General features: G+C 34.2%; 3 protein-coding genes across 3 annotated transcripts in view; 1 reads left to right on the top strand and 2 right to left on the bottom strand.

The window, feature by feature from the left end:
* LOC21384579 (AUGMIN subunit 4) overlaps nt 1-2,643 on the bottom strand; it is a 4,248-nt gene extending 1,605 nt beyond the window's left edge. The window contains exons 1-7 of the mRNA XM_024166531.1: nt 2,393-2,643; nt 2,238-2,285; nt 2,007-2,132; nt 1,200-1,541; nt 1,002-1,101; nt 623-668; nt 49-142 (exon numbers count right to left, since the gene is read on the bottom strand). Coding sequence (XP_024022299.1) covers nt 49-142; nt 623-668; nt 1,002-1,101; nt 1,200-1,541; nt 2,007-2,132; nt 2,238-2,285; nt 2,393-2,524 — 888 coding nt within the window. The 5' untranslated portion in view covers nt 2,525-2,643. The remainder of the gene's footprint in view (nt 1-48; nt 143-622; nt 669-1,001; nt 1,102-1,199; nt 1,542-2,006; nt 2,133-2,237; nt 2,286-2,392) is intronic.
* A 2,206-nt stretch (nt 2,644-4,849) lies between these two features.
* On the top strand, nt 4,850-7,852 carry LOC21384578. The gene is made up of 6 exons (XM_010099510.2): nt 4,850-5,090; nt 5,198-5,325; nt 6,004-6,173; nt 6,341-6,418; nt 6,815-6,959; nt 7,109-7,852. The coding sequence occupies exons 1-6, from the start codon at nt 4,976-4,978 to the stop codon at nt 7,520-7,522; spliced, it is 1,050 nt and encodes a 349-aa protein (XP_010097812.1). The 5' UTR covers nt 4,850-4,975; the 3' UTR covers nt 7,523-7,852.
* Nucleotides 7,853-9,241: 1,389 nt separating this feature from the next.
* Nucleotides 9,242-12,022, bottom strand: LOC21384577 (syntaxin-61). The gene is made up of 8 exons (XM_010099509.2): nt 11,946-12,022; nt 11,446-11,521; nt 11,053-11,166; nt 10,610-10,723; nt 10,193-10,386; nt 9,954-10,044; nt 9,758-9,823; nt 9,242-9,611 (listed from the first exon to the last, which is right to left on the bottom strand). The coding sequence occupies exons 2-8, from the start codon at nt 11,497-11,499 to the stop codon at nt 9,501-9,503; spliced, it is 744 nt and encodes a 247-aa protein (XP_010097811.1). The 5' UTR covers nt 11,500-11,521; nt 11,946-12,022; the 3' UTR covers nt 9,242-9,500.
* Nucleotides 12,023-12,703: the final 681 nt, after the last annotated feature.

Raw genomic sequence — 12,703 nt, 5'->3', positions numbered from 1 at the left:
GGGAAAGAAAAATAACAAGAAAAGAATATGAATTGCCTGTGGACGTACATTATAATATTCAGCAAATTTTCTGTCTGCAGCGTACAGGTCCTCTCTTAAGGCAGCTTCATCCCTTTCAATCTCTTCGATGATGAATTTTACTCTGATTAAATTAAAAGATAAGCTGCTATAAATACTAGGTTACAGAGCGGATATTGGTTGTAACAGAATCTACCAAAATTTACAAGTGAATTTATCACAATGATTCAGGGTACATGATGAATAACTGAAGGTCACCATATATCATCGGTAGACGTATGATAAACAATTAAACATAAATCAGGCAATAGACTATAAAATGGCATAAAAAGATCATCTTAAGCAATTGGTCATTTCAAACAAAAATTTGCTTCCTCAATTCACCTCCATTTCAAACTACTGAACCAGATTCTTTCTTCTTGAAACTCAAACATCCAGAGCTCTGCTTTGAATAGTGTACAGAATTTAAAAAATATATATAACTTGTGCAACAGATTATTGTCTTATCGAAATTGCTATGTGTCAGCAAATAGCATGTCTTTTAATTCTTCCAAAAATAAGAATTATTATGGAAAAAATTTTTTGTAAAGGAAGGAAACCAAACCTTTCTGGAATTCGAGCACTTGAATTTTGATGTCCGGATGATGAGTCTGCATCAATAAAAGCTGAGGTTAGATATGTTCTTGGTCAAAACATGTCTACCTATATGCAAAATAAACATTTACTCATCCATTAATGCCAAGCCCTATGTAAATCAATTCAATGAAAGTAACCAAACACTTGATCAAGCCTCTACCCTGCCACCCTCTCTTGAAAACGCCCAATATTTGTATAATCAGTTTATGCAGTTACACCTATCTAAACTAAGGAAAGAGCAGCTCGGAAACACCTAGAGCAACATTTCGATGCCATTTATTCCGCATATGTGGAAAAACACACAGACACAGACACATACACCCATTATATTAGAGAGAGATAAATACCTATGTCATCCATTATAAAAGCGTCAGCCAACTTGTCACACTTAGCTTTTAAACGAGCCTCAATCTCACGGGAAAGACATAACTGGTACTCTGTCATATCCTACAATGGCAACAAGAAGCGTCTCTAATGGTTTAAACAATTGACCAAAGAGATTTAAACTGAAAGATTATCAAAGATACATAAAACATTTGTTGTACCATTGACAAGGGGTTCTGTTGGAGTTGAGTTTGCGATAAATAAGCAGGTGTAATTCCAAGAAAGCGATTAGGAACACCACCCACTCCAGGTTCCGTATCAGCACCACCAGAAAGGCTTGTATTTGCAGCACTGGTGGTGCTATTGGCAGTTGTGTAATTTATTGAATTGGAGCTTGAGCTGACAGTAACAGTGGTACCGGTACTATCGAGGGAACTTCGCGACATTATACTGCATTTCTCGATTTCGTCCTCACGAACTTCACCGTCTTTGGAGATAAGCGGAAGCCTTAATCTTTGAGCAGCTTCAGCAACTACCATACGATGCTCCAAAGTCTCATACACCTGTTACATAAAGACTAAACTCTAAGCCACATAACCTAATTTGATACCAAAGTAAACCCAACGAGCAAAATCGTTATACCATTGAATAAGCCCAGTGTCTTCTTGAGGATACTTTAAAGACAAATGTTTGGCATAAATAAAATAAAATATTATAAATCTTCCGCAGAATATCATTATCTTGCAATAACTCCAATTTTCTTAATTACCCGTATAAATCATGATAAAATGATTCTTAATGAAACTATAATCTATGTAAAATCCCATTTAATGCAATCAATTAATTAAAGCTACACAGACGCATCGTAACATTTCTAAAATTAGAGGCAACATCACATCCAATCCCCACACTTTCTCTACAATCAACAGACATATTTGATACCAAAATCGAAATTTTTAATCGGAATACATATTTGGATTATGAAACAGAATTCAGTTTTTCCAAAGTTTAACTTATCTAATCGAAACCTGAGGGGAATTCTTCAATCCGAGTTGCATATACGAGCCCTGCAAGTCTCGAATCCCTCCGAGATTAGCCACCGAGACCGCGTGCTGGTACTCTTCCGTCATTGCAATTGCCTCGCTGTATATCGCCTACAAGAAAAAAACAACGAAACGAAAAACGCAATCAATCAATCAAACAAGCAGCGGAACGAGAAATCGAAAAACAAAATCATATTTTTTATCATCTCTAACAACCATGGCTTCCAGGTACCGCAGCCTTTCCCTCGCCATTTCCTCCCGCGCCTGCAGCGTAAAAGAGCCAAGATTTTAAGTTTTTTCCTTTTCCCGCATTTTCTAGGGAACCAAACAAGCGGAGAAATCTGGAGTCTAGCGAGAGAGAGAGAGAGTACGAGTTGGAGATCGTAGTGAGCGGATTTGGAGACGAGAGAGCCATCGGCAGCCAAGCAATGGCGTTCGAGCTGTTCGATGACCTGAGTCACGTCCGCTGGGAGGTTTTGCCCTTGTTGTAGACCCTTCACCATCGATCCAAAACGACGACGTATTTCTGATCCTCCTCTTCTTCTTCTTCTTCTTCTTCTTCTTTCTTTCTTTCGGTTTTGTTTAGTGCCACTGACAGAGGGGACAGACAATTTACAGCGTCTCAGGTGTAGCCTTCAAGTTTAAACTACCGGCAGATTCAGACTCAATTCCAAGTTAGTTTACCAAAACACCCTTGTACTTTTTGTTTGGCGCAAATGGTTCTCAAATCTCCGTTCTTTCTTTTCACGTCTCATATCACAACTTAAAATTTTTACTACAATATTTCTTATAAAAATTTAAATTATTCTTTTTTATTACAGTCTTTTCTTTTATGATTAATTTCATAAATAGTCTCTAGGTTTATCTTCAATCTCACCTTAGTTCTTAATTTTTTTAAACGTCTCACAGTTAGTCATTAAAGTTTTATTTTGTTTCAGTTTCAGTCTTTTCGTTAACAAAGTGTTAAAATCTAATGAAATCTGTGTAAATTAAAGACTAAAATTACAAACAGCTAAGATTTTGAAACTATATGTGGAAATTAACTTTTATTTTTTTGAATTGTTTTTGTCCCTAAATTTTATATGTTTCTAATTTTAATCCTTAATTTTAACAGATTTTGTCAAATATTTAACATTAAGCTAATAAAATGACTCAAACTGAAACAAAGTAAAATCTTAAAGACCAACCGCGAGACGTTTTAAAAGTCAAAAATCAAATTGGAATTGATGATAAACCTCAGGACTATTTATGAAATTAATCATTTCTCTTATGTAAATTCATTTTCCAACTTAAATTTTTAACTCAAACCTATAAAATGAACGTGCATCATATTTTAATATTTATCTATTATAGGTATTGTTGTTTTAGCCATCTTATCTGAATCAAGCAATCGCAACAAATCAAGTGATGGATAAATATTTTATTTTTTTGAAATTAATTGATAAGAATATTATGATTGGTAATTAATGCTAAATTTAGATAGTATATAATGATTTTTTAAAAAAAATTTCATTTTAACGGCTTGTGTTATATTGAAATATGCTTATTATATCTTGTGTTTTTGTATAATTTCAAGTGTGTACCTTTTTAGTGTTTTAGCCCCCGTTTTTTTACCAGTTTAATTTAATTTAACTCATTTTAAATAGTGAGCACAGTTAAATTCATGTTTGGTAAGCACGCAGTTTAAATTATATTCCTTGTTTGAATTGAGTTAGCCATCATTTGTTTAATTAGTTTAGTTCAGTTCAACTCAGTTTAAACAATAAGCACAATTTAAATTAGTGTTTGGTAAGCATGCAGTTTGAATTATATTCACCGTTTGAACTAAGTTGAACGGTACTACTTAGAGTTTAGCTCCCCCTCAAGTTCAATAATTCAAACCATTTTTGAACAGTAAAAAGTGTTCACTCTCTCTGCTTTTCACACCTACTAAACACAAATTCTATTCCACGTTCAAATTAAAACTTTAACTATATATCTAAACGTCAATTTAAACTACAATTCAAACTACACAGTTTGAATTTTTATGTTCAAATTTAAAAGTTCAAATCAACAAAATTCAAACTAGCAAACCAAATTGGGGCTTAAATTGTCCAACTTAGAGTTAGTTCCCCATAAGTTTAACTATTCAAACTATTTTTGAACAGCAAAAAGGTGCCAACTCTGTATACTTATCACACCTACTAAATACAAATTCAAATTTTATTCTCTATTCATATTAAAATTTTAACTGCACATCCAAACACCAATTCGAACTACAATTTTAACCACACAGTTTGAATTTTGTTGTTCAAATAAAAAAATTTAAATCAATAAAATTTGAACTAACGAACCAAACATAAACTTTGAGTGTGTTTGGTATCAGTTTCGTTTTTATTTTTTACGTTTTCCGAGACAAAAAAGCAAAGATTGAGGAGGAAAACACGTTTGGAGGAAAAAAGTGAAAAAAATGAAAACAAAAACGGTTTTCGGTTTAGTGTAAAATGACTTAAAAATTGAAAACGAATTTAAGTCGTTTTTCATTTTTAGTTTTGGGGTTTTTTTTTTTTGACAAGTAAGTGTGGGTTTAAATAAACTAATGAAGTGCTCTTAAATTAAAAATAAAAATTGTATAATCAAACGGAGTTTTAATTTTTTTCTTATACTAAAAATAATCTCTTAATTTACTATTAAACACATTTTTAAAATAATTTTTATCTGTCATTAAAAATATTTTTATTTTTAATTTCATACAAAAAATAGAATAATTTTAAAACTAATTCTAAACACACCTTTATGTTTTAGGATAATTTAAAAAAAAAAATCGATATTATTTTGCAACAGTCGGCTTTGATATAAGAAAAACCTCTTCACAACCCCCGGCCATCTATTTTGGTCGACGGCGAGTGTCCTTATCTGAAAATTTTCCTTTCGCTCTCTCGAAAAGGATTTCTTTTTTTCTTTTCTGATAATTGATGGAAAGGGAAAAAAACTTATCATTCATCACAGATTCTGTAAAAGTGCTCGATTTGAAAACCGGATCCGATTTTAAGCCCACCAATCCGACGATTTTTCCCTCTCAATCTTCCAGTACTCCTCTCTCTCTCTCTCTCTATATATATGTGTGTGTGTGTGTGTTTATATATATATATATATATATAATATTGTGGATATAAAAAGTATTTGGTGATTGACAGGAAAATCGCCGAAGAAGAAAGGGCCGGCGAGTTTAGTGAGCTTGTGCCTCGGACTCGTCGGAAAGCATTTGGAAGATTTAATTCCGGACTTGGCTGACATCGCCGTCAATTTTCCAGCTGATATTAAGGTTGTCTCTCTCTCTCTCTCTTTCTTGTATTTTCAGCAAGTTTTTATGCTTAAATTATTCTTTTTTGGGTCAATACTTAGGATATGTAAGCAAAGATTAACATGTTTGTGTGAGGATGTAGAAGAGATTTTTATGGTTTAGCAGCAAAGGATAGAGAAATTTGGTTGCTTATAATAAGAAAATGATACATAAAAAAATTGGGATAAATCAGTCATTTAATTTTTAAGAAACCTACAGAATTTTTACATGCATGTATTTATGACGTTCACGATAAATTTTTCATGGTGATTGTATAATTGCTCTTCATTTGATTGAGTTTATAAAAAGACATGTAGAAGTGAATAGTGCAACATACCATTTATTTCGCGTAACACTTGTGTTCGACGTGCGTAACACCAAGAAATGTTGTCAAAACCATTTTTACACATTTCTAACTTCAATGTTGCGTTGAACATTGAACAAATGTCACGTTACATTTTTCAGGACTGTAGACAAAACTCGATGAATCATATTATAATATATATTATATGTATGTATGTGTGTGTATATATATATATATATATATGTATATGATTGGCACCAAGTTTTTGGTTATCTAGCTGAGATAAAGTTTTTCGTTTGAGGGTTCTGTGTTTTTCCTAATGTTGAACAAAGCTTGTGTGTATTTCTGAATGGCAGATGGTAATTGCTACAATTGCTAGAAGAAGGAAGTTACTGAACGATGAGGTTATTGTCTCTCTAGCCGATTGTTCCTGGGAAATTCTAGACATCTCTGGTTCGGATGTCTCGGATATTGGATTAGCAAAAGTGGCTCAAATCTGCAAGTCTCTAAAAGCTGTGGATATAAGGTGTGGAATTTTTTCCCCCTTGTTTAGTTTCTATTGCTTTTTTGAACTTCTATCAAATCTAATTAAAGATGATTAGTGATTTTTTTTTGCTTGTAACTATCTCTGTAACATAAAACCCTTATTTGGTTCTGAAAATATTCAATTGTACTGAGATAAGCTTTGTGCAGTCGGTGTAGCAGCATTACTACAGCTGGTGTTTCTGAATTAGTGCAGCATTGTCGTTCTTTGGAGACTTTTCGTTGCGGGTAATCTTACTTTTATAACATATTGGAAATTTTCTTTGCAAAAATCAATTTTGTTTGAAATTTTGGCTACTGACCAACAATCCTTCTTAAGCATGACGCTCGTATACGGTATATCCCTAGGGATGGGTCTGTACTCGGTACTTTCTCATATGAGAGAAGTAGGGAACTGGAAGTGAGACATATTGGAAGACCACTATTTTGTGAATTTTTTCAAATCATCATAGGAATTGATTTCTATCCTAGAATATGATATATGTTCAGAATTAAGTACTGTAAAACATTTAAATAACATCACAATGTTACGAACTGCCTTTTGCTTTTACAACTATGTAGCAATCTTTTTTGACTAGTAGTACAAACCTAATAACAGGATATGAACCAAAGTTAATGTTGCAGAGGGTGCCCGAGGAGTGACCAAACTGCCCGCAGATGCTTGCAACTATTCAAACCAAAGCTGAATGATGTAGAGGGAGATTCCTGGGAAGAACTTGATACCGCAGCTATTGCTAATGGCGCAGAATCATTGCGGTGGCTTGTGTGGGTATGGATACTTTTTCTTGTCAAAGAAACCAATAGGAATGTATAAAGTAGATGCCAACGAAGAAATTTCTTTCGTGTCAAGAGATAGATTTTACCTTTTTCTTCAGGTGTCTTATGTTTTCCTTTTCTTAAGTTTCCTCCCTTTTGCAGCCAAAGATTGATAAAAATACATTGGAAAGTTTCTCCACCGAGTGCCCGCGCATCATAGTAAACCCCAAACCCTCACCCTTTGGGTTCAGAGGTACCAAAGTTCCCACGGAAGCATTACCTGATATTGCACTAGATGACCCTGTTGTTGAGGATATAGATCCCAAAACATGGGCTTTTCGGGGGTCTATACCAAGGGCCACACCTGCGCTACTCTCAAATTCTGCAGAGTTGTCCATTGCTGAAAAATTTAGACTTGCATTTGTGGAAAGGGATACCAAATTGGCTCCAAAACGAGCGAAAAATGCCAGGCAACATCAGCGGCGCGCAGAGAGGGAGTGGATGACGATAGATGCAAGAGCTAAGGCGCTTGCCCTCGCCTCACAAGCGAGCAAGTCCTTGTACAATCGGAGCTAATTCATTTTTTTTTCTTTTTTGGTTGCATTAGCCAGGAATGTGCAATTCTTTTTTCTTTTTTCTTTTTCTTGTAATTTTGCTGTAAAATCTGTGCAATGTGTCTATATTTTGAGAGAGAATGATGTCTTGCTGCCTAATGTGATAATTATGGAATAAATAAGTGCATCAATCTTGGCCTGCTTGTAGAAAACCCTGCAATCTCAAGGGTAATTTCGTTCTCTCCAAAGTCTAAAATTTTACAAGACTTGTAAGATTAAGAAATGGGGAAAATGTGAATAATGTAGAGGATTATGGAAATATCCTTCTTAGTTGTCTAGTAAAAGGAATGGGGAGCCGATGAATAGTTAACTATCTGATTGCTATATTACCTATTTCATCATTTGTTATTATTTTTTTGAAGGTAATTTTTCCTTTTTTTTTACCTTTTATTGATGGATTTTTGGAATCCTTCCATTAGTAGAGGTCGGAATGTTCGGAATGTTCTCATGTACGTCAACTAAAGGAGGACACGGCACCAAACCATCACTATTGTCTATCAAAAATGGTTTGCATCCTCACGGGGATTTATCCTCTTTCACTATAAAAATGATGATGGGTCTCACTAAGTTGGGTTACATCTATCGACCTAGTGGGACCCATCTAATCATGGGGATGAATAGGAGTGTTCATCGTCTTTGGTGCATAGCTTTGGTCGGTTTCTACTGATGAGTTGACAATTAGATGTTGACTGCACCAATAGTGAAAATGAGTTGAGGGGACTAAGAAAGGAGGGTAGTAGTATAAAATATAATGCATAAGCGCGACAAAGTGAGAATTGAAAAAATGAGATGAATTTGAGGGACTTAGGGGGGTTTTTTTTTTTTCTTTTTTTGGAAGCGATTTTAAAATGATACCATTTAGCTAGTGTACCAAAACGGCATCATTTCCTTCAAAAATCTCGCTATCTTAAATACATTTTGGTGTAAGCCCCCCAAAATGAAGAATGAAACTACACACTAAGCACTGGTTTTAGTTTTTTTTACCAGAAAAGTCTGGTAATGACACGACATTGAACCACAACCACCAATCTCGGTGGCGGTGGCGGTGGCAGTCAATGTCAATTGCGGAGAGCAACCCAAAGTAGAGGGATTATATTTTGTTGGCCCAGAGGGGCTCTTTATCATTGCATCTGTCCCTGTCCACCCCCTCATCCCAAAGGAGTTGGTCCTCTCCCGCAAACCAAATGGTCTATTAGAGGTACTCTTGAGCTATGTTTGATAAGGAAAGAAAGACATAAAACCTAGATCAGGAAAAATGGAAAAAAAGCGAATAATGAAAGGATGTTTCTCTTGTTGTGTTTGGTATGAATTTCTTAATCTAATCTCGCTGTATTTAGGAGATTAAAATTGGGGCACTTTGAAGGATTTAAAATCCCTCCTCTTTTCTCTCCCAACCATGAGCCAGATCCTTAGACCACGCCCCTCCCTTGTCTCGTTCCTTTCACTTTTCCCTACTATCAAACGAGGTCTTAGTCCTCTCTAACTTTGGAATCATAATTGTGTAGTAGTGATCGTTCCCCTCTCGAATGGAAAACCGGTCGCACAATTGCATCGACAACGGGAGATCAACTAATCCAAGAACATGGCATTTTTGCGGTTGTTCAGACATGCACTAAAATTAAGAAACTAAAATATTCTCAAAGCGCATACAATGACACGAGATAGAAAATTCGACATGGAATAAACAAATACCAATAATATGAAGCTGTTTTACATATATTTGATACTCCATGTTCAAACTCAAAAATAGTCAACTTCAAAAATTGTAAAGAACTTTCAAGGACCTTTGGCTTTTCGGATCAGAATTTCCAGGCCAGTTCTTAATAGACAAACCTAGATCACCAATCATATCATCTATATTCTTCAACAGTCCAAAAGTTCCTAAATGAACCGATACCTCTTCTATGTATAAACTTCGCATACAGGCTTTATTCTTTCCGCTAGGTGAGAAAGACCAACACAAAAAGGATAATGAACAGGACTACCAAGAATAATATCATCATAATCTGGCCTTTAGCACCAGCCTTCTTCATCACCATAGAGACTTTTTTCTGCAATGAAAATCACAAGGGATGTTTTCATCAAGTAATGGACCAATAACATATGCTAGCTTCATAATTTACAGCTGAATTCACTTCTTCATAGGTTGGATAACAATGAATCAATGATCAGATCAGACCTATATCCAAAGACTCACCTGAACAAAATCAAGACGGTTCGATGTGCTGTCCATTTCCATGTCCAATTCATCTATGATTTTCTCCTGGACAGAGGATTAAAATTTTAACGTAAAAGGCTGTATTAAATGTTTAACTTATGAAATAATCTTTCTTATTTTTTGGCCACTGAATTGTGGTAGAGCCATCAGAAGGAAATGTGATCTAAATTAAAACCTGAGCAAGGAGCTCCTCATGTATAGTAAGCCCAACACCTCCAATTCTCTGTACGCTTGCACTAAGTTCATCCAACTCCTCGTCCTGTTGCCTAGAAACAACAATTTTCAACGATACAAGATCAAACAAGATACATCAGTGTATGCCTTATGGACAGGACGACTAAAGGGTTCTCATTCACTTATAAGAAATATAAAGCCAAGGTAAGGTTATAGAAGAAAGAAAGAAGAAGATCATACTTTATAAGAAGCAACTGTCTATCTGATTCTGATGCTATAAAATCGTCATTGTCATGGGCAGAATACGGGTTAGATCTATCTGTCTCATGTAGATTTGGCAGCCTCATTAGTTCTCGATGCATCGCGTTAGCAGACGTAGTGCCAGTACCATTCGCTTCCTTTCCTCTTTTAACTGCCTTCTTTACTGTGCTCACCTGGTAAAATATTGCAGTTCTTTAGAAGATTTACAGACGCTTGTAAAAACAGAAAAACTATAGCAAATAATAACGTATGTAGAGACTACACCAAAAAAAGAATAAAAAAAGAAGAAAAAATCCCGTAAAACATCAAACAGCAATGACAGGCTCCATTGAATATTTGTTCAAGCTTTCAATATCACTGAAAAGTTTCGATAGAATACAGTTATGCCAACAATACCTGAGTACGAGCATTGCTGGTCCATCTCCTTCGCTTTTCAAGTTCTATCCCATCAATGCCATATAAAGCAGGATCCTTGGCGGCTACAGCAATTGTTTTGTCCAATTCATCCACCTTTCCTATCAAAAAAGCAGGGTTTTAGTAGTTGCATAGAACATTGAATTCGTGAACAAATAGGCACAAGGCAAAAGTCATAACAATCCTTATTTCTATGAGACTACTACTAGTAATCATATATAACAATGATCTCTAACTATTATCAAGTCTTGGCCTTAACGGAACAAACATCTGATCAACATTGCATCAATAAACACAAGTAACCGTCCCTTCGACTCGAAACATTCATAGGGAACTATGTATCACAAGTTCTCCAATATCACACTACAAAAATTCAAGGAAAATGAGACAAAGTATTAATTAAATAATGTTAACATTGGATTTACCTGCCACTCAATGCTCTCACAACTAGCAAGTAGCTCTTTTGCAAGGTGTATTTGCTCTCCGGTATTGGCATGAATTCGCTCCCATTGATGAAAGGAAGATTGCAACTTTTCAATCTAACAACAAAACAAACCAAAAAAATAAATTGAAATGCTCCTACATATTTGGACCCCAAAAAAAAAAAAAAAAAAAAAAAAAAAAAACCAACCACACCAATATATCCATTTTGCTACACAATTCCATTCATGGTTATCTTAGCAAATATTTTAAGTAAAAAATACGAAAAATGGAACTTGATCCAACAAAAAGCTTAAGTAAATTCACAATATAAAACAAACTGAATCCTTAAATAAGAGCTTCTATTAACAAAATCTAAAAAAAAAAAAAAAACTTACAGATTCTTGAATCTCCTCTTTTACAACGTAGAATGGATCTTGAGCCGACGGCATTCTTCAATTATACGACACCAATCTATCAAATCAGAAAAAAAAAAACTCTAATTAGGCAAAAGAACTGCATCGAAGTAAATTCATTGAAGGTTTAAGCTATAAATGATTCAAAAACAGATCTTAGAAAAACTCGATACAAATTAAATGTAAAAAAATAAAAAATAAAAAGTTGAAAAACCAAAACTAGCTCTAGATAGTGATCAGAAACAGAAGTTCTCAAATTAATCAAATTTTAATTTGGAAAAAAAAAGAGTAAATTCCAAAAACATTGAAAATTCGGATCACTGGAAACAGATCCAAATGGTAATTTCTCGGAATAGATCGCCACAAAAAAGAAAAAAAAAACCATGAATTTCAACAAAGATCAAGCAAAAAAAAAAAAAAAAACAGAGAATAGAAAGGAGAGAAATTGAGTGGAATTAAATTCAGGGAAAAAGAAAATCTACCTGAGAGGAAAGAGAAAGTGTGGCTGAGCAAAGTGTAAACGGGAAAACCAGAGAACAGACCTGATCTTCAAAGCGTTGTCGAGCGCAGAGAAGACGACGAAGTCCCCAAGCAAAAAAGCTAAATGGGCTGGGCTTTTGGAATGGTGGTGGACGGTGAGCCCATTTAGGGCCCTGCATATAGTAAACAATTGGACTTCCGCCTAACAAGTTCCAACTGAAATGAAAATTGAGTTAATTCTATATGATAAAATTTTAAGTTTAACATTATTTTCCCCCATTTTATTATTTATAACACTGTATAAAATTATAATGTCACTGTACAAAATAACTGTAGATTACGTTTTCACAACTTACAAGTTATGAAAAGATAACTTAAAAATAATCAAAAAATAATTTACGGACTACGAAAGATAACTTATAAATTATAAAAAAATAACATGCAGGTTATTAGTGACATAAGATAAATTTATAACAATGACATAAGTAAAATAGTGTTATTTTAATGATGACATTTTTAGTTTTCTTTCATTACATATATGGCCATTATGCAGGAGTTGAAAAAATGATTGTCCATAAATTATAATAATTGCACATAATTCTGTAAAATAACGTATTATCATTACCTATCATTTGTTAACCACCCATACGAAAAGGTTATATTAGAATAATATTATCTCAATAACTATAAAATAAACATATTAATTAATACGTGTTAAATTGAAGATAAATTCTAAAACACGGAGTATAAAAGTTTTGTA

The sequence above is a fragment of the Morus notabilis genome, unplaced genomic scaffold (genome assembly GCF_000414095.1).
Source record: "Morus notabilis unplaced genomic scaffold, ASM41409v2 Scaffold4076, whole genome shotgun sequence".
Taxonomy (NCBI): Eukaryota; Viridiplantae; Streptophyta; class Magnoliopsida; order Rosales; family Moraceae; genus Morus; species Morus notabilis.
This window is presented reverse-complemented; position numbering and strand designations above follow the sequence as displayed.

Coding starts and splice junctions, on each gene's coding strand:
- LOC21384578 (XM_010099510.2), top strand. CDS start 4,976: ATGGAAAGGGAAAAAAACTTATCATTCATCACAGATTCTGTAAAAGTG. Junction 5,091..5,197: donor TTTTCCCTCTCAATCTTCCA/GTACTCCTCTCT, acceptor GGTGATTGACAG/GAAAATCGCCGAAGAAGAAA. Junction 5,326..6,003: donor ATTTTCCAGCTGATATTAAG/GTTGTCTCTCTC, acceptor TCTGAATGGCAG/ATGGTAATTGCTACAATTGC.
- LOC21384577 (XM_010099509.2), bottom strand. CDS start 11,499: ATGCCGTCGGCTCAAGATCCATTCTACGTTGTAAAAGAGGAGATTCAA. Junction 10,387..10,609: donor CCAGCAATGCTCGTACTCAG/GTATTGTTGGCA, acceptor ATATTTTACCAG/GTGAGCACAGTAAAGAAGGC. Junction 10,045..10,192: donor AGACAGTTGCTTCTTATAAA/GTATGATCTTCT, acceptor TGTTGTTTCTAG/GCAACAGGACGAGGAGTTGG.